Here is a 20,861-nt window from a genome sequence, read left to right as displayed (position 1 = left end):
TAAGAAAACCACTAAACAAAATTCCCTTAACCAAACAAACAAAAGGCTAAAATCGTTTATTACAACTTACAAACGATTCTTTCATCTATACATCAGTCTTACTTACTGACTTATTGTGATTCCTAATCTTATTACTTTCCTTAACAAGCTCTCGTAAAAATTGCTCCACAAAGACGATGTAACTAAACGCGAAAAATGAGAGCGATTTGACAATCGTATTTCATAATCTTTGATATTTAAAACTTACTTCAAATATCCTCAGTTCCGTTGATTTCCTGCATAAGGCAAGGCAGCTCACATTACAAATCACCCAAGTATTCATTTAATCAGACAGACAGATATTAACAAAATGCTGCGTGGTGGACTAAAGTGCCGAACCTTGTCTGCAATAATAACACCATCACGAATTTCCAGCTTCTCGCCTGATTTGGCATTGATAGATACTTTGCCCTAGTGTAAGGATCATCGCACAAGATAAAATTAAAACAAAATTTACACTAAAACATTAATGCGAAACTTCAGGCTAATTATTAGCAGTGATTAGTCTCTTGAGAAATGATCGTACATTATATAATGTGTAGCTGACGGTTTTACTTATACAACCTTACCTATAGTCCCATTTAGGCATTTACCCACAAAGTCCAAGAGTAACTATTCATTTAATTCGAATTTGGGAATTCTATTTGCGCAATGTCCGGAAGTGCTAAAAAAATGACCAAGGGTAAGACGAAATGCAAGCTCGTTACCAATTACGGGGATATTAGAAATACTATCAAAATGGAGAATAGAGAATGATATCTACCTTGAGAGTTACACCAGCACCAAACCATACATCCCCGGACACCTTCAAGCTATCTAGATCAATGATACTAGGAATAGACTTGAAACGGCTCAAGAAATCGCTGACCTGTCCATGACATCAATTTATTAGAATCAAGTACTAAGACTACTAACCATAACCATAAAAAAAGGCGACTAGCAATCTAGCATCACCAAGTTGAACAAAACCTTTTTGAATTCTGGACCCAATTCAATGGTTGGGTTAGCGGGATTTGCTCTAACTGGATTCCTTACTACAAAGCCATCAACCACGTTGTATAGATCGGACTGCAGTAAAAATTAGAATGACGAGTCTTAAATTCACTTTTATTAGCAATTTAGCATAATACAAGGAAAGTGCACCAGTTGTAGGTAATTTAATTACCTGGACAAGGAGCAAATCTGAGGTTGCCTTTACTGGAAGGAATCGTGATCGTGGGACATTGATGCCAATGGCATTATCAAAAAACTATTCAAAATAAAAAAATACAAGGTTATAATTGCGGCTCCTTATCCGAACGCACGGAAAATCAGAGTGAAATAATACATATCTTACAGTCTTACCTTAATAGCAGCACCAGCAGCAGTTTCCAGTTGAAGAACCTTAAACCCATTGACTTCCTAAATGCAACATCAATCAGAACAAGATTCCAATAAAACTGACATATTACCAATAATGCGAAACTGATGAATAGTATGCTACCTTAGGGTTCGGAATGATTTCCATCTTCAGTGCATCACTTTCCACAAGCCTTTTAATAGCATTTAAGTTCACCCACCTGAAAATCATTTCTGGCTTGTGGGTAAAGTCCTACGTTTTGTATTAAATTCACAAAGATGTGCGAAAGAATATGGCGTACAGGTTGTTGGTGTTAAAAATTTTGAACTTCTCAATAGACTTGAATTCCTCTACCTGATTGAAACAAATAGTAATATTAGCAATATTCCAAGTGGTAAAGTCACACTAACCAATTTCTGACAAATGAAAAGGATGTAAGTTATAACAGGTTGCTGAAGTGAAACGAACTTACATGCTCATCTGGAACCTGAGCAATTTCTAAAAGCTGCAGCAAAAGAAGGGAAATTCCTTTCATCAGCATCATACTACTAATATTATAACTTCAAAACACAAAAGAAAACCATAATGACACATGTTTTCAGAAAGAATTGAACTTAAAGAGCACTAATCAATAATAGTTGCATATCTAGAGGTAAATACTCGAGGCAAACTTGCTAATTCTTTGACAGAATGGCCTATCGAGCTAAGAAAGTTCCCTTTTTCAGTCTCCCATTCTGCACTCAAGAATTAGCATCACAAGGTAACACACAAATGAGCATGTACAATGATTTATGGAGTACTTCATAAGGTTGGTAAAGTAAGTCAGTAACTCTTGAGAAAAGAAAGAACTAGGAGAAATGACTTTTGGGCTACAATATGAAAGACGTAACGCCATATATACTTCCATTTGCAATTGATTAAGTAACTCCCGGTGTGAAGTAAGGGATGTGTCAACTCTCTAACTTGTGGCAAACAAAAGCGAAATCACAGAGTGAATTCTCTATTTCTGTTTGGTGACGTAAAATAAGAGGGAAATTAAGTACTGGGCTACAATAGTAAGTTTATATTATACACTCAACATCTAGAAGTACCACAGCAGCAAATACTACAAATCGCAAGAGCTGCACAACTATGGTGGCATTATATCAAATATACCAACTGGCATGGTAAGGCACAGGCGCATAGCTATAAAGTTACATGTTAAAAAGATACAAAGCTGGTATACTCACTTGCACTTTTCCTTCGTAGGAAATAAGGGTACCACCTTTGACATCAGCTAAAGTTTTAGGTGTAACCTACAATGGGAAAGAAAAACATCAGATAGAACTTGAGAAAATTAAGAAAGCATCAGCTGTTCAAATCCCCATATGAACTGGCATACCTCCATGCAGTATTCGTTCTTGTTCTGGATCAAGTGATGTAAGATCTCTATAGAGTAGGTTAAGGAGGAAACTTAATAGGTTATAAAAACCGCTTATCACAAAATTAGGTGAAATTGCTGAAATATAGAATGAAATATGAGAACAGAGATCTATTTGAAGCCTAAACAAACAGGAAAAATCCACAGGCAGGATACTCGAATGAACTATGGCCCCAAGGTTGTCAGAGTTGGCAACAAAAACGTACTCCTTGCCCTGTCCAAGTAAAATAGTATCTTGTTTTAGTATCTTCTTCACTACTAGTGTCTAGAATATCAGGCCCATACAAACAGATATCTTGATTCGGAACAAAGTACACTCACCTGTGACAAGAAATGATCAAGTTTCCCGCTGTTCTTGAAGGCAGGGAAGACATCACCGTGGCCAGGAGGATACCTTCATACAGATAAGATCATAAAAGATGAAGAGATGAAAAGGTGAAAGTAAATGATACGATGTAGACGCACTTAGCGTGATACCCTAGCAGTCTACCGAAGAGGTCCTAGCATAGTGGTTGAGAGGGAAGTCCTATGGCCGATAGATCAAGGACATAAATCCCCTCCCTTTTGTATTGTACTGGTCTTAGACTCTTAGTTCTCTTCTTACACCCGAAAAACACGAGTCTTCATTTGGGAATTGCAGTATATAGGAGAAAGTATCAAACAGTATAAGACACTAACATTCAGAATAAAAAAAGAAGGAATAAGAAGAATTGGATATATATTCCTCCAATTTCAAGTATTTAACCAAGTGGTACCAATTGAGCAGATAGCAAGAAAGAAATACATAATTAAAAATATATAAAATACCATCAGTTGAATGCCACAATATATTCACATGATCCAAAAAGACCAGAAGAATATGAGTAGATCATACCATCCATCCTTGCCAGTTTGACCTTTACATGGAAGTGGCGAGAAATCTTCAACCACCAGACGAGGGTACTGGCTCTGTTAAGCAGGAGATATGCAGGGAAAAAATCAGGTCAGGTATAGACAAAGCGAAATATTACAAAATACAAAACCCATTGCCCATTGGTCATCATGAATTTGAGGATCTCATATGCAAATACACAAACTGGCAGACACGAGTTACATCAAAATGACAGACCTGATTGAATGTGTGGATCTCAACATTGGCCTTACTGTATTTCTCGACAATCTGCATGCAGTCCAGTGAAAGGCATGAAAAAAAAGCACAAGAAGCCTGATAGAACACAGAAGATAGAAACACAAATTACATAATGTGCACCTTAAGAGTATCGTCGTGTGTGTTGAATGAGTTCATTAAAACCAAAGGCACCTTGCATCCGTACTTGGTATTAAGGTTCTGAGGAACATAAAGAAAAGTAAATGGCAAGTGAAACAGACTTCATAAAAAGAATCTTGAAGCAGAATGATAACGAATCAGTAATTACCTCAATTTGCAAGACGATTAGATCAAGAAAGGTCAGACCATTACAAACTTCAATGACGGACCTATAAAGAGCAGGAGGAAATATAAAATTACTTGCGTTGAAACTTGAAAATAAGACAGGAGCTTGAGCAATTGCGGCAAAGTATACATAAACAAGCTGCAAAACAGGTACACCGTACAGATACACACAGATTTCTTTGTAAGTTTGCATGAGAACAAGTTCCTTAAGATGAACATCCGGAATCAATGAACGGTCAAAAATCTATTAACCTTAACAAACTCATGTTATTTTCATGACTTAATTATAAACAAGATATAATACACGCAGTACTGAATAGATCTCAAGCCAAGGTTTTTTTAACCAATCCCGAGCTTTTTTTTTTCCAAGGCACCACAAATGCTTAATAATTCATCAAGAAAAATGGCCACTACAGACAAAAATTTGATGAGCAGATTTTAAGTGATAAATCATGCTGGAAAACAAATCCAAGAAACTTCATCAAAGACACAGAGTCACAGACACTTATACTGTAAAAAAGCAACTCATAACGCATATCTTAAACTGCTGAATCACGCTCGACAACTAAACAATAACAAAAACCGCAATCAATAAAATATTTCATGATCATTGATTGAACTACGTACTTAGGACCAGTGCAACCCATGGTAGTTCCCAAGCCTCCATTGAGCTTCAACACCACAAGCTTATCCAACAGCTCCTTTGTTTTCTCGGCATCTGCATTCATTCAACATCAACACAAAAACATCCATATCAATAACAGCATCCAATCCACACATATCTACTCCAATTCGCTAATTATTCCGCGACAAAACCGTAGTAATCCATAATTAATCACTTATTAACTACAATAACACCAAATGAATCTACATTCATTCATCATCAACAAAAAAACATCCTACATCAATTGCTTCATCCAATTTCACGCATATGTCCTCCAATTTGCTAATTATTCCGTAACAAAACAGTAGTAATCCATAATTACTCACTTATTAACTACAATAACACCAAATGAATCTACATTCATTCATCAACAACAAAAGAACATCCTACAAAATTCCACGCATATCTCCTCCAATTCGCTAATTATTCCGTGTAAAAATCGTAGTAATCCATAATTAATCGGTTAATAATTAGAATAACACGAAAAGAATCGTATCAAAATGTTAATTAACCTTCAGGTGGTGGAGCTAGGGTTTCGTACGGAACAACAATGTCGTCAGTAGGCGTCTTGATTTTGCTCCAATCTACATGCTCTGCTTCTCCACTTCACATTTTTCCAATGCATGCAAATTCATTCATACATCATAATGAATCGTTCATCATTATCATCATACATTATCATATATCAACATCATACATCATAATAACAATCGAAAATACGAGAAAATATAATTCAAAAGGAAGAATTGCAGGTGTGTTAATGGCGGTACCTGAGGTAACGAGCGACAAGATTGATGAATCCAGATTTCTCGTTTTCGCTGCGAAACAAAAGCGCGAAAACCGGTTATTAGATCAAAACAATAGAATTAAGAGAAGAAATGCGAAATAAAGAGAAAGAAGAAGAATGAATTGTGAGACCTGATTTGAGTAAGACCGGAGACATTAGAGCGTAGGTTCTGGAGCTTATCGGTGTCGGTAGGGGTGAGAGTAGCAGCGGACGCCATTAATGGAGAAGTTTGAAGCTTTGATTGAAAGTAAAGAATGAAGGGGGAAGGAGAAGGGAGGAGGGGACGGATTAAAAAGGAGTACAAGCATTATAAGATCGTTATAAATGTGAGTCGTGACACGACTTACGTTACGTCCATACAATGTTCGTATTATAAGGTGGTTTACTTGACGGTTTTATCCAAATAAAACTCTCTTTTAGTAATCGTATATTCGTATTACAATTGCGATTTGTATCTTTAAAATGGGACATAATATGTACTTCCATCATAATATGAATCATAATAGTAGTTAGTATAACGTCTTTTTATTGCGTATTTTGGTAAATGACGTGTTTTACACTAAATGTTGTAAAACCGTCTTGTATAAGAATTTATTCGATTATGAGGAATTGTCGTAAGATATCATATCCACTTCAATTACTCCAAAACTACTACGGTGTACTCCGTATATAACAAATATATATTTCTCCTATTATCTAAAGATCGACGGAATATAAAAAAAACACACAAATTCTCATTATAGACGGGAGATATCCGTCTATAGTTATAGACGGGCCAAATATCCACCCACTTTAAGCATAAGACAAGCAACAAGTTGCATGGTGGGCCCAAAAATGTCACCACTTTACGCATATTTGACCCGTCTTTCATTATAGACGGATATATCCGACTATGGTGTGACTAATTGTAAAAAAAATTGCAACGCTACTGACACGGTACGATAGTTGGCTCCAGTGGACTAAACGGATCTGAATCGCATTTATCAGAGTTTGTGATGTTGCTAACTTGTTCTCCCTGCAAAGACAACAACAGTAGGATTATTAAGATTTTACTGGGAGTTAATAATAGAAATGTAATTACTAGGGCACTGCTAAAGCCACGAGTCTGTGAGAGGTGCATGCATTACTCGCGCTTCTCACAGATATCCGGGAATTAGCCAGCCACGGAGGCTGACATGGAAGTCTACCTTAGATAGGTTTCTTAAGTAGGTTGTGGTGTAGTTTCCTGTAGGAAAGATTGCTTCCATCAAATCTGCTAACACTAATTGAGGTTGAGACACGCCACTGTCGTACCAATCTGCAGAAAACAGTAGACAAACAACGCGTCTTAACTCTTAATAGATAAAACCGTTCTAAACAAAGTACGATATAAAGTTGAGGCATCTTTGGTAACTCTTGTGAATTACACCGAGCTGACACAAATCACACAATTTAATTTGTCCAGTTTAGAACTAGGGAATGCTTAAAACTGGCAAACTCTGGCCCCAACCATTAGAAACCCGGCTTGATTGTGAACCGATACCAAATACAGGAGTTTTAACATAAAAATCACTTGTGTGATATAGAATGGCTGTAACGTCACAGTTTATAAGTACTCTGTAGGTGATGTGCCAGAAAGCGATTGTGGTGCACAATATATGGCCTACGCCCTACGGGACACAGAACAAGGCAAAGGATCCAACGTAGCCTTTCTGTGTATTTGCCTCGACTCAGCCTAAAAACTAACCATTCCAAAGATGATTTGGGATCGACTAACATGATCAATACATGCTCTTCAAAAACAAATAGCATAAGGATCCGTCACCAGTGGCTTAGGGACGGGGAAAAACCGAAAAAGTGAACAATAAAGGGAGCATTTATAGGAAGCTCACCTAGTGAAGTGGCATTCTGGATCCTCTTATCATATCTCCATATGCTTTGGTGTGTTAAAAATGCAAAGCAAGATTGATCTTCAATACCAATATTTTGGAGGAATGTTGCGACATTGTAAGCAGCCGGATCAGGTGCGTATGTTTCATCAATAATCACATCCACCGACTACAACATGTTACCAATATAGCAATTATAGTGACTGTTGACAATAATTCTGTGCGGTCAGATACTGATATCTAAAATATGCATGCATGGGAACTGTATCCTGGTTCCTCGGTCCACCATAGAGCTCTAATGTTTAGTTAATGGTACATTATAAGATATCTGTCCTAGAAGTTGTTTGGACCAAGTACCCGCAGAAGTAGCTCACTGACTTATAATAGTCTCCCTGCCCCTAATTCTACTGATGTGGGACAATAGTCTGCACACGATTAGCAAATCCTCGACAAGGTTTTCTTAAAGGATGGATGTGGGGAAATCAGGTGTAAACAGTTTTACTTTTAGTTGTTCATCATTTGTTTCCACGCGAGTCCTCAGGTTATGGTAACCGAGGCATCACCTATTGACAAAGGGGGACATTGATCTGTCGTTAATCGTAATTCAAAAATAAATAATCAGATGTGATTTTCTACCTCTTTGTATCTCTCATACTCATGTCTTCATCTCCAAACAAAGATCATAATATTTGACCTTATAACAAAGAAATGATAGCATTAGTTTGAACGGATAACCCACTTACGCATAAGATAGCATGAAGTTGTTCCAGGTCATCAGGAGCCGATATGTTGTATGTCATTTTGTTGACGGATTCATCCACATTCACCCCACCGGCATCATCGACAAACTACACGTTTAAGATAAACACCCAACATTGAAGATGTCAGCCACAAGTATTTATTAAATGGCCGATGTTCTTGCCATGATGGTTGATGAGTTGAGCACATTTAAACATTCACAACAGATCAACAGAACACTTCACTTGTGCAAGTGTCTGATGAATGCAAAATGTATATTTTTCATCACATAAAAGTCACAGGGCAGATTTATTACTTGTTCAGACTTCAAAACTTCAAATGTGCGTAGACGCGTAGTACAATATAGTTTGCAAGATTAAGAGTAAACCTTTGTTTTGTAGGCTTCAGTTGTGAAGAACCATGCACCCTGAATTCATCAAAGTAACAGATATCAGAACGGCTTTGCGGATCAAGAATTGACAAATGCCATCAACACATTACATCTTTAATTGTAGCATCTAAATACTACTCCGTACTATAATAAACAGTATCAGTTGTGGACTTGTGAACTTTCAGGAATCGTCATACTTACAGATTTTAACAAACATTGGTATTTAGTAGCCACAATGATTGTGAACGGAGCTGAAGTTATCATGTTAATTTTTTTTTTTTTGTTGGTGGTCACCAGGACTCCAGGAGTATCCCCCCTACTGACAACTGGGGCAATCTCTTTCGGGGTACTGAAGGCAATTTAATGGGTTGACCCCTCCCAAGTTTGGCTTTTTCATTCGCAAGAGTCAGGAATCGAACCCCTGACCACTTGTTTAAGAGATTAGAAGCGAATATTTTCTACGGAAATGTAAAGCCAAAGTAGGTAAAGTGTCCCAATTTTGAACTTGCAACTTTTACAAACAAACTTACATCATCAAAAAGCATCCAGCCAACAACAGGTTTGAAGGTTGAATTTCTGTTTGCGGCCAATTTAGCCAAGCACTCATAATTCTGCTTAACCTACATTGATAATTTGATATACATAATTACAACATAAGAGTGATTTAACAAAGTCTGAAGTATTCAGGCAATATTGACCAATAGTTCTGAATGCACTTCCTTTCTAGCTGTAAATATTCCTGATTGACATTAGCAAAGATCGTTTGTGGTCGTCTGTTGCTGAAACTAAAAATGTCGATGGTGTCTAGAGCCAAGACTACTTTCATTAATTGTTCTAACCTCTTAAGCTCATAACACATAAAACAGGAAAAGCCATTATTAATTACTCGTATGTTTCATAAGAGATTTCTTAACTAGGCCTTCGTTTGAACGAGTAATCAGTTGGGAGTTCCATGTTCTACGCATGAATGCATGATACAGTTCCATTAATCTAGGCCCTCTTGGCTGAACAGATTATGGAATAATAGATAAGAATGAAAAGGTAACCCTGCAATAATCAGAGAAAAACTTGAAAAATTTAACGACAATCGTTCACAACCGTATTTAACAAGAGTTGCAATGAGACTTACAGCATCATAAACAGAGTTTGCTCTCACTTCCAGGTTTCCAAAAACTGCCAGGTACTTAATCCACTCTGCGCGCTAAAATTCAATAGTTAAATATTCAAATGTGCCATCATTAAAGCTTTTAGGAAAATAAAGGAAGTGTTCGGTGGGAAGATCGTCAGTCCTACAATGAAATGTAGCCATCACCTTCGCAAATCATTACGAGGTGTAGTAAGATATAAAAATCCGCTAACCTGAAGAGGAAAATCTTCTGATGATGGTACAAAAGTAGCAACATTACAGGCTTGTGGCTGGTCAGTGGCACTCGTAAAGTACGCTGAAAACTGAGAAAGCTGTTCTGGTTCACTCTTGTTTACCATCGTAAGCACCCCTCCTTCGTATAACTTCAGTAGACACTGAGAGGCTGAGTCGTATGAAGTAATACCCTTACAGGTCCCAAGCAAACCTAAAAGCTGGCAGAAGTATATGGAAGGGCAAAGCATTACATATGATGCTATTACGAGTAGTTTGGACCGGAACCTGAATCGTCAAAAATCTCGGACCAGAACCGGTTATTCCGGTCCATAAATCCGGACCGGTTGGACCGGTTAGACCGGTTGGACCGGTTAGACCGGATTAAGTAGGCCTTCAATGTATTTTTAATTAATATTTTAAGGAAAAAAATAAAATAAAAATAATTCCGGTCTTTCAGATCCGAACCGGACCGGACCGGAAATTTAAAAAATGGTGGACCGGGGACCTGACCGGAATTTTTAATTCCGGTTCGGACCGGATGTTGCCCACCCCTAAGTGGAGTGACTCTTCCGTTTGGTACATGTTTTCATCACATATAAAACGCGCTTACAAAAATAACATCGAAATATTTTTCTTACCATTTTTTCCGAAGTATTAACGAAAAACTTACAGGAAACAAACCAGAGAGTGATGCTCACCTCAAGAAACGAAACTGCAAGACATATAACAAAGCATACTCAAACATGTCAGTTGCACGCCAAGTGTTCGATGAAATGTCTGAACGAACAAAAACTACGGGAAGGTATCGGGTAGTTTACCTGGAATACCCGGAAAAGTATCGGTATCAAGAGCGTAATTTGACAAGGGTACGACGAATGATTTCATCCTGGTTGTGCAGTAATTTGTTCTTGCCGCCATTCTTGAGTTATTCTGTTATTCAATTTCATCAGTTTCATAATTGCACAATATTTTCGGTTACTCAAACATAACGGCTTTTTTATTTCTTGGCGGGGAATTGAGGTGACTTTCAATTTAGACCTGGCAAACTGGTCAACCGATCGGGCTCCGATTAGGTAAGTTCGGATTGGGTCATTTCGTGTTTGCAAGAGTTTGGGTCTGATCTATTCAGATCATTTTACGAGTGTGTTGTTATTAAGTTGTTTAGGATAATGTTCAGTTTGTGACAATAAACATTCAGTTCGGAATGAATAGGACCAGGTCAGTTTGGGTTGCAGGTCAAGTATAAACCCGGTTATTGGAACCGGTCATTTGTGTCGAGTCAGTTTTGCAAGTCCACTCTCAATGGCCTTAACCACAATTCGAATAACCAGGATTGGTTTAAGATCAAGCCACCACAAACTAGTAGACCTAGACTAGAACTTTTTTTCCAAAATAGGCATTTTCCACAAATTAATTATCAAAATGGGTCGACTTTCAAATTTATTACCGAAAATGGGTCCACGTAGGATCAGATTTATCGAACCTAGGCTTAGGAGGCAAATCGCCAGCCCGCTTGGCGACTTGTTTCGTTGTATAATCCAGAAATCACCTTCCCCTTTCCAACTTAAAAAAAAAAAAAAAAAAAAAAAAATTCTTGAAATCGCCAGCTCACATGGCGATTTTAGAGTTGGATCAAATTTTGCAAAGCTTTGGGTACAGTCGCTGACTGACTTGGCGACTTGGATTCGAGCCTAGTTTCGGTGATGACGTGAATCCATTTGGGGTAATAAATTTGAAAGTCGACCCATTTTAATAATTAATTTGTGAAAAATGCTCATTTTGAAAAAAGTTCCCTAGACTAGACCTAATATGGATTCGTGATACACAATACTCCCTCTGACACCTGTTTTCTTCTCATTTGAATAAAATACTCCTCATATATATAGAAATAGTAAGAAAATTTGTCCGGAGAAAGTACATAACGTTATTTCTTTATCATACATTGATACATAGAGGCAGTTTCAGAATGACTCGTTACGTCGACCAATTACTATTTCATCAGAAAGGAACCATCTTCCAAATACCATACAAAACTCTCAACACTTTCCAACAATCAACAAATAGCCATATTATAAAATTATAAACGGGTTTTCAAACGTGTTATCTTAAAACACACATTAATAAGCTGAATACGATAAGATTAAAGAAAAATAACCTGGATAAGAAGATAACTCTTGCCATCAATAACATTTTTGATAACTTTAAAAGTCTGTCCATAATATATCTTGAAATTAACAGCATCATCAACAGTTGATATATTCTCAACTTTAACAATCTGTTTTGCAGCTTTCACATAAATCCCACTTTGGTTGTCTACTAATAATGAGATAATTAAAAACAAAATAATTCTTAATAATATTTTTTGATAAATAACATGAAAATTTAATGAACACATTTTAATTTACTGTAATGTTTTTGATTGATATAAATGATATGGTACAGAAATAATAGAGTATGTAGTGATCAGTATTCAGTAGACACTTAGTTTAGTGGAAGAGAAGGAGAAGTTGTGTGCATGTGACTTATTTCCACATTTTGGTCTCACATGCACAAAGTAATTGTTCTTTTTGGCTATTTCTAATAATTTCACCAGTTGAATAAATTTCAGAGGTCCGGTTTACAAAATCTTTGAATTAATTTAAGAGTGATAGATGAAGCGTTTTAACCAAAATCTGAAGGTGATAGTTCAAATTTAACAATTATATTTATTTTCTATTAAAGAGGCCTGATAACTGGTTCGAAAGACCCCTAATAATAAGAAAAAACAGACTTCTATAATAAATGATTTTAAAGCTGTCAAATAGTGACAAGACCAGATAATATGATATGATTCTATCACGAAATTTACAGGTTCGAGTAGAGATATTTGAATCTATTTTAAGTAATTGAGCCGACACAAACAACAAGAAACTTAAATGGATCGGGTTAAAGTTTGGATCTTATGACACGACGCGACACAAAAAAATCCATTTATTTAAATGGGTTGAAATTAAGTTTGGAGGGCCCATTAAGTGTTAATTAACAAGTAAATCTGTATGACTTGTTATCATATACTTCGTCTTAGAATTGGGGCTTATAGGAAAAAATAATTAATTCACGAATATTTATTGAAAATTAATATCAATGCACCTAGTGCGACATTAATATCTTTAATTACAGAAAATTATACAAACTTGTTCTTATTCTACTCTTAAAGACAAATTAAATAAGATCTCACTCGACTGGGTATATTTTATCGTAGACAAAGCAAAAAAGTACAAAAATTTCTTCACTTATATTAATAATGTTAGACATATTTCTGTTTTATGTCACTCTTTTGAGTCTGTAATTTGGTCGTTTACTAGTCGAGTCAATAACTATGTGGCTCATGCTTAATGCTTTAGCACACATTACACCTAGCTAGATTGTTTTATAGGTCTGAGTGGTCGGAGGTTCTCCCACCGATTGTGAACAATACAGTTCTTTTTAATTTGTCATTAATGAAGTCGGGTTTTACCTCAGAAAAAAATAATGTTAGAAAACTAAATTAGGGATTTAGACTTGGGAGGGAGTATTTGGTAGCATATGGGAAAAGACATGGATGTATCTTGGAATAATGTGATGAGAAGCGTACCAACCCGTGATCAATCTTTAAGCCATCCTTGTCACGTTCTACACATACTTTTGTCACTTGTTTCCAACTTACTATTCTCATTCTCTGCTTTCAACCAGCTTAAAAGCAAGTACATGTGATGTGCACCAACATTTCTAGGCTAAGTGTCACATTTATCGCCATACCAAGGGATGGTTCTAGGACTTGATCGATGAGGGGTTTAATTATATGCACATCTAAGCTATTATTGCTTTTATACAATTGATAATCTAAATGTAATATATAATTTCTGTTGTTAAAATACTAAATTGCGGAATATAAAATTAGTGTAATATAACTATTTGTATGATATTTATTGCATATGGAGTACTCCCTCCGTTTCAGTTATATGTTTACACTTCCTTTATTTCCCCCTCACAAAATAAAGGAAGTGTAAACATCTCACTGGAACAGAGGGAGTATAATTTAGCGAAATTCGTTGCAATATGATAAAACTAATAAGCTTAATGAAAAACCATACATTGCAATAAATCGAGTTGCGTTATTTTCAGGTAAATTATAAATAAACAAAATTAAATTTTTTTGGCTTATAAACCTCAAACTTCTAGTTTTACCACAAAATATATAGTGTGGCTTAGGCCCTCTTATTTGTAGCTTAATTTCAGCTCAGCTCTATATATTCAGTTTAGTTTAGTTCTATTTAGTTCAGTTCAGTTTAGCTTCATTTAATTCAGTTCAGTTCAGTCGAAAAAAACATGGCCTAAGTGTAATGCATGACAACACGAAGTTAATAGGAGTAAAACTAGAACAAATTCTAAAGTTGAGATTATTATGAAAATCCGAAGTGATTATAATTTTTCATTAGGAACAACTTCAAGCACTCGGACCAGACTAATATAAAACAAAACAACAATAAAGAAAATAAAAACTATCAGAGTTTTACAAATAACAATAAAATAAAATAAAATTAACGAGCAAGTTAATAATTCTTCATATATATATGTGTATGAGTTTCTGTAAAATTAAAGAAAAAAAATTACAATCAGTCCCTAAGAAAGGTACGTGCATTTCATACCTCTCCTTGAATAAATAATTAAAACAACTAATAAAATAATTAAATCTTATACTCCGTATGTTATACGAGTGTAATTAGATTAGTGAGGTCAATTAAGGTGAGTATGTAACATAAGAGCAGGTCTCGTGAGAAACGGTCTCCCGTCTCACAATAAATTAGCCCATATGGTACATACAAAGAGCCAAAACAACAGTCATGGACGGCCATACACGATTAACAAACAAATTAGACAAAATGCCTTCAATTTTATTACCAAGATCATTATCTTCTCCATGGATTTTCTTCATGCTCCTCATTGTTTTCGTCGTGTAACCCGAGGTTACCCGTATGCTATTTTTAGCAAATCCGAGAAGTTTAGCAAATAACGATGATGGTTGTTTTTGGTATTGACGATGGTTGTGTTCAAATAACGCGATTGTGGTGCTGGGTGAGATTTTTGTACGTTGTAAGTAAAATTGGACGGTTTTTGTAGGTTCGACTTGGTGAAAATGTGTTTCGGATATCCATTTAGATGATTGGTATAGGTTGTGGTTCACTTCAACTTCTTCAAATACTTCGAAACTTGGTGTACTTGAGAAATTGTCTAGGTCGTCGTCGTTGATGAAGCTCTTGGCTAGATCCTCGTCGTCCATGAATTCATGTTCGAAATTGTTGTCTGTCGAATGAGATTAATCGACATATGAGTTAGCCATAAATACTACTATACAACCAGTTGTATAATAAGCATTGTACAACCATATACATTAATCCGAGCTTATGTGTAATTTTTCTAAGTTTTATAAGAGCTTATGTACTCGGATAATCTACTAATTGTGAGTTAGCATGAAAACGGAAAATATAGCAAATTAACCCATAAGTTTGATACTAGGTACAATTAATCACAAATCTTATTTTTAAGAATAAAATTTACTAAATTAATTATTATACTATTATTGAAAGTCCAAATATTTAATCAGATATGAATTCTAAACTTCGTAATTATCAAAAAAATATGTTTAAATATATTTTTATAATATTTAATTATTTATTTTGGTGAAAAAATGTTCACAATAGGAGAATTTAAGTGAAGTTACAAAATTACATGACCAAATTTTTGTCTAAATTAAATTTGGTTTGCATTTTCGTTGAATATGTAGAGATATATTGTATTTAATTTTTAATAGATATATTTAAAATCATTTTTATAATAGAAAATATTAATTTTATTTACAAAAATGATAGAAAATTTGATTTATGCTTAATCACACATTTTTGGAAATTTATGAGGCTAATTTGCTACAAGTGAAACTTAAGGGGTTGATTTACACATAATATGAAAGTAATGGGGATAATTTACTACATCCCCGTAATGGGGATAATTTACTACATCCCCGAATGGAAAACATATTCGCTTAATTAATATCGCATTAATTAAGTAAACTAAACCTAAAAAAAATGTACTCGGATTAACTGGGTATGAGGTTTTACCAGACTCAAATCCAAACTTAACTGAATGGTAAATAAATAATGTACCTTGTGGAATTCCATGGTCGCCGTGTAATGTTGAGGTGTTCTCTATCGGAATTGTGCCATATTCTTCGACGTGACTCTGCAGTTAAATCATTCAAAATTGTAGGAAAACAATTAAATTAAACAAGATTAATTGTCATTGTTACATAATATTAATCATGAAAAAAAAAACAAATTATTTTTATATGACACAATATTAAATTTCATTAATGCAAATTATAATGTTCATTTAATAGTTCATTCATGCTTTTTTCGATGATGACGAAATTTAACTTAGCTAGTAATGAGTAATACTAGCTTTCATGACGTTATCGACTAAACTAACTGACATCTGTTAGCTCTGAAACTCGATTTTTGGTTTTACCAACTTAAAAGCAAATTGTAATGTTCATTTAAAAGTTCATTCCGGCTTGTCCAATGCTACCGAGATTTTAACCTAGTTAGTCATGACTCATGACTCATGAGTACCAGCTTTCATGAATTTATCGAGTAAATAACAGATACGCACATTTATTTTAGCTCTAACATTCGATTCTAGTTTTACAAACTTAAAACCTAAAGCAAAAAACAAAGGGTACGTATCAAAAATAATTTTTGAGTGAAATTTACGTACCATATCCATAGTGCCTTCAGGCTTGACAACCAAATCAGAAAAATCAACCATTTTTCCAAATTTGCATTCTTCATTATCGTCCCTCATACCATATGAACTTGTTCTATTCATATTATCCCAAGAATTCTCCATATTTTGCATGTAATTTCCTTGGTTAATTAAATTATTATTAATATTGTAATTTTGTCTCAATAATATACTATTATTTGAAGTATTACTATAGTTTGATTGTTGTTGAGCATGAGCTACAGAAAGAATTTCATCAATAATATCAACTCCGCTTGTATTATTATTTGTCGTATTACTATTAAACATTGGTTGTGACATTCCCAATTCCGATAGGGTTGCTCCAAATTGTGTGTTTTCTTCCACCTCCAATGGTGGTAAGGAGAATCGGTGTTGCAACCTTGAACACTCTATTGCGATATCAACCTTCATGTAAGGCAAACAAAGAAATCGATTTGATTAATATATATTTAAGTGAAAACATGTTTTTATTAGAGAACCAGCTGATTCAGTGTCATATTTTAATGAACGACCCAAAATTACTTAAGCTAGGTTATTATCTCATTGATAAGCCTATCTTAAAACTTAAAGGTACCACTTGTTATATTATGAAGAGGTCCTACATACCCTTAATATTTATCAAAATTAAGATAATATAGCACTACTTCTGATCCAGTTCTCTGGAACTGCAATATTTCATTAAAATAATATATACTCACATATATTCAACCAATGTTGTAATTCCAGTGAACAGGAGGGAGTATTAAGTATAAGAACATACCTTAGATGGAGGGAATGACATGGAGCCACAATTTTGAAATGAAGGAGTTGGAAAGCTAAAATCTTGTTGATCATTATTCAAATGGGTCCATTGTCCATCACCCATATTACTAAGAGAAGAAGAAGATCCATGACAATGTGTGAAGTTGGTTGAGCTTCTCTCAATTGGGACCGAAAACTCGGAATAATTATTATCAAAATCATTGCATCTTCCTTCATTGTATAAGTCTATACTTGATGATTGTTGATCACTTGACATTTGAGCCATGTTTTGGTACCCAAATTGTTGATGCATCTTGGGTGGTGTTGGAGGTATTGTTTTCTTGAATATTCTACATAATGCATATGCATCCTGTATTTTAACAAGAATTATAGTAAATAATAATAATAATTATTATTATTAAAGGATTTAAATGGAAGAGAAATAAACTAAATAATAATAACAAACAATAATGGAAATTTCAGAAAAAAAAAAAAAAAAAAAAAAAAAAAGGAGTTCAAATCACATGTATGTAATTATCAAAAGATGTACCATCAAAAGTGAAAAAATTGTAGTAATGAAAATAAAAACTATCCACTCCGTGTCGATTATTTGTTTACCATTTTTCTCTGCGAGAGGTAATTAAAGGTAAACAAACGATTATGACGGATCGAGCAAGTTTTGTAACTTGGTCTAATTTTAAGGCCATGCCATACTAGAAGTATATATTGGTGCAAGTCTCATTAACCATGAAATTTTGTACTATTAAATTACTCACTTTATTTTTAGTATAATTATTAGTCGTTTAGATTAGTTAGTTAAAATTTGGTAGTGAATAGCGATGCCCAATTTTTCAAAAAAAAAAAACCAAAAAATTATTAATTTCTGAATAAAAATTATACTATAAAATAATTTGTACTTTAATAGTTTTCAATATCAATATGATAAGTTAGATTTTACAAGAATTTTCATGTAAAATAATGGAATAGAGTACAAATGTTCTCCACATTTTCTTGTAAGAGACGATCATACGATAAGCTTATTGTGATCGGGTTTTAATTTAAAATACCTGTAAACCATTAGCGATTTCACATTCCCTTTCATCAAGGCGATATTCATGCATAACCCAACCGGTCCGATGACCATGAGGTGCACGTCCCCTATAATAAACCAATGTCTTCTTCATTCCCACGGCTCGAACTTGAGAGTTCACCTTCCGATCTTTTCCCGTTGCCTTCCAATACCCGGCTTTTGTGGCACGGTTCGTCCTTGAACCATTTGGGTATTTTCGATCCCTTGGGCTAAAAAAATACCATTCCAAATCCTTGCTTGGTAATATCGATTTACCTGCCAAGGTTTTTGTTTAATTTGTTTAGCTTTTTTTTTTATTCTTAATGAGACGTATTTTAATCAGAAGTAAATAAATGACTGAGACGGAACGGAAGGGGTATATTCTAATCCCATCGTTATATGTGAACATACACTAGGAGATTAAACAAAGATGAAGGGAAGTGACCTAAAAGAAAAGCATATATGACAAAAATAAGTAGATATTATGGTAAAGGAAGAACCAAGAAGCTCTATAAAGTAAGCAAACCATGCAAAAGCAAAGTATTTCTCTTAAAAAGACCAAATTAATTATCCACATTTGATATATTTTTGTATTAACAATTACATTATCCTAGATGAGAATATTTTATTAACTTGCTTTATTTCTTGATCTCATCATCACAACTTAATCATTAAGGATGCTTTAATGTACTTAAAATTAATGACTTTTTGACCTTAAATTCAAGAGATCATTTCAAATTATGGTCATCAAATTAAATACAAATAACAAGCATCAAAATGTTTGACTAACATGCCAAATTTGAGAAATTTTGATCTAGATATTAGTAAATCATATATTAATCATAAATTCTCAATTCAACTAAAAATGTTGTATGACACACGTAGTGGCGCAGCCAGGCAGGGTTATCAGGGGCGGTTGCTCTCGGTTCTCGCTGAATATTGAAAAATTTGAAGCGTTTAGTTGAAAATTTTCGATTTTTTTTTCAATTTTCTCTATTTTATTAGTAGTTTGTCCAGCTGAAAGTTTTCGCCCTTCCTAACTTTAAATTCTAGCTCTATTGTTATCACTAAATGAACTGCATAAGTTATTATGATTTATGAGTACCAAATTTGTGGAAAACAAATCAAAAAGTAGTAAAACAAGCATGCAATACATGCAAGCTAAGGAAGAAAACATACATGGCAACTCCCAAGGCTCACACTTATAAAGATCAACTTCAGGAATAATCTCCAAATCAATCTTCCTACCATTGATCTTCCTCTTAAGGTAATAAGCAACTAGCTCCTCGTCTGTTGGATGGAATCGAAACCCGGGTGGTAATGAAACAGGAGCCATTTATGATGAGCTTTATTTTCTTTTGAGGAAAATGAAGAAGCTTATTTTTAAGAAGAAGATGAAATAAAGAGAAGTAGGAGAGCAAAAAAATGTTAAGGTAGGGTTTGGTTTTAAAAGGGTATGAGAACAAAAAGAAACTAAAAGTAAAAGGGTCCCTTATTGGTCTATGATTCTCTACTTTATTTTTTTTATTTTTTTATCTTGATTTTTTAAAGAGTTTTTTTTTAGGGGTTGTCCCCTTATTACTTCTTATTATGATTCTTTTTAACGTTAAATTGAAGTTATATTTTTTTTTTTATGTGTTCTTTAATCTTTATTCAGTACTCTTTCCTAGGAATAGTTTCTTAAATTGAATTGCTACATTTTTATGGCATGCCTCATATCATTTAATAATGGTTGTTAAAATTTCCCATGAATTATAAAAATATTACAAAATTTCCTATGAATTATGAAAATATTACTCCCTCTGTCCCGGTCATTTGTTGTCCTTTTCCATATTGGGGTGTCTCAGTCATTTGTTGTCCTTTCTATTTTAAGAATGAACTTGATGAGTAATTTGATCATTCTCATTCAATTTGTTCCACTTGTCATTTAGTTATTGACCCTCTCTTCTTTCCTTGGTCTTTGTGCCAAAACGAAAGGACAACAATTGACCGGGACGGAGGGAGTATAAAATTTCCCATGAATTATACACTTTGAAATATACTGTAATGTTTTTTTTTTTATGAGAAATTACTACAAAAATATACAAGTGATTGAGACGGATGTAGTGTGCTATAATGCTATATTAACAATGCTTGTAAATAGGTTTTTTAGCACTCATGCCCAAACCTTAGATTAAAAATAATCACTCACGATAGC

General features: G+C 34.5%; 3 protein-coding genes across 3 annotated transcripts; all 3 read right to left on the bottom strand.

The window, feature by feature from the left end:
* On the bottom strand, positions 1–6,004 carry LOC141646688 (UTP--glucose-1-phosphate uridylyltransferase-like). The gene is made up of 21 exons (XM_074454593.1): positions 5,813–6,004; positions 5,665–5,712; positions 5,407–5,498; positions 4,858–4,948; positions 4,214–4,274; positions 4,048–4,125; positions 3,907–3,957; positions 3,673–3,746; positions 3,120–3,192; positions 2,955–3,012; positions 2,760–2,806; positions 2,608–2,673; positions 1,851–1,883; positions 1,680–1,732; positions 1,523–1,598; positions 1,384–1,440; positions 1,205–1,288; positions 1,009–1,107; positions 803–907; positions 379–450; positions 1–275 (listed from the first exon to the last, which is right to left on the bottom strand). Exons 1-21 carry the CDS (start codon positions 5,896–5,898, stop codon positions 249–251), a joined length of 1,431 nt encoding a protein of 476 aa, XP_074310694.1. The 5' UTR covers positions 5,899–6,004; the 3' UTR covers positions 1–248.
* A 505-nt stretch (positions 6,005–6,509) lies between these two features.
* On the bottom strand, positions 6,510–12,517 carry LOC141646689 (uncharacterized). The gene is made up of 11 exons (XM_074454594.1): positions 12,194–12,517; positions 10,857–10,968; positions 10,737–10,750; positions 10,038–10,256; positions 9,808–9,879; positions 9,209–9,298; positions 8,676–8,714; positions 8,293–8,397; positions 7,553–7,718; positions 6,869–6,978; positions 6,510–6,696 (listed from the first exon to the last, which is right to left on the bottom strand). The coding sequence occupies exons 1-11, from the start codon at positions 12,431–12,433 to the stop codon at positions 6,607–6,609; spliced, it is 1,257 nt and encodes a 418-aa protein (XP_074310695.1). The 5' UTR covers positions 12,434–12,517; the 3' UTR covers positions 6,510–6,606.
* A 2,105-nt stretch (positions 12,518–14,622) lies between these two features.
* On the bottom strand, positions 14,623–20,077 carry LOC141646673 (NAC domain-containing protein 54-like). The gene is made up of 6 exons (XM_074454570.1): positions 19,844–20,077; positions 18,663–18,940; positions 17,615–17,965; positions 16,828–17,259; positions 16,218–16,293; positions 14,623–15,360 (listed from the first exon to the last, which is right to left on the bottom strand). The coding sequence occupies exons 1-6, from the start codon at positions 19,998–20,000 to the stop codon at positions 14,861–14,863; spliced, it is 1,794 nt and encodes a 597-aa protein (XP_074310671.1). The 5' UTR covers positions 20,001–20,077; the 3' UTR covers positions 14,623–14,860.
* Between the last annotated feature and the right edge of the window lie 784 nt (positions 20,078–20,861).

The sequence above is a fragment of the Silene latifolia genome, chromosome 3, assembly GCF_048544455.1.
Source record: "Silene latifolia isolate original U9 population chromosome 3, ASM4854445v1, whole genome shotgun sequence".
NCBI classification, from domain to species: Eukaryota; Viridiplantae; Streptophyta; class Magnoliopsida; order Caryophyllales; family Caryophyllaceae; genus Silene; species Silene latifolia.
The sequence above is the reverse complement of the archived record's forward strand: the minus strand, read 5'-3'. Positions and strand labels throughout refer to the sequence as shown.

What these genes read in the sequence shown, in the direction of transcription:
- LOC141646688 (XM_074454593.1), bottom strand. Translation starts at nt 5,898, where the DNA reads ATGGCGTCCGCTGCTACTCTCACCCCTACCGACACCGATAAGCTCCAG. An exon ending in CCTAGCTCCACCACCTGAAG is followed by an intron (nt 4,949 to 5,406) that starts GTTAATTAACAT and finishes GAATGAATGCAG; the next exon opens with ATGCCGAGAAAACAAAGGAG. An exon ending in AGAACGAATACTGCATGGAG is followed by an intron (nt 2,674 to 2,759) that starts GTATGCCAGTTC and finishes TTCCCATTGTAG; the next exon opens with GTTACACCTAAAACTTTAGC.
- LOC141646689 (XM_074454594.1), bottom strand. Translation starts at nt 12,433, where the DNA reads ATGTGTTCATTAAATTTTCATGTTATTTATCAAAAAATATTATTAAGA. An exon ending in CAAACTCTGTTTATGATGCT is followed by an intron (nt 9,299 to 9,807) that starts GTAAGTCTCATT and finishes TTATCAATGTAG; the next exon opens with GTTAAGCAGAATTATGAGTG. An exon ending in ACTTAAGAAACCTATCTAAG is followed by an intron (nt 6,697 to 6,868) that starts GTAGACTTCCAT and finishes TTGTCTTTGCAG; the next exon opens with GGAGAACAAGTTAGCAACAT.
- LOC141646673 (XM_074454570.1), bottom strand. Translation starts at nt 20,000, where the DNA reads ATGGCTCCTGTTTCATTACCACCCGGGTTTCGATTCCATCCAACAGAC. An exon ending in AAATCGCTAATGGTTTACAG is followed by an intron (nt 17,966 to 18,662) that starts GTATTTTAAATT and finishes GTTAAAATACAG; the next exon opens with GATGCATATGCATTATGTAG. An exon ending in CTGAAGGCACTATGGATATG is followed by an intron (nt 16,294 to 16,827) that starts GTACGTAAATTT and finishes ATTTAACTGCAG; the next exon opens with AGTCACGTCGAAGAATATGG.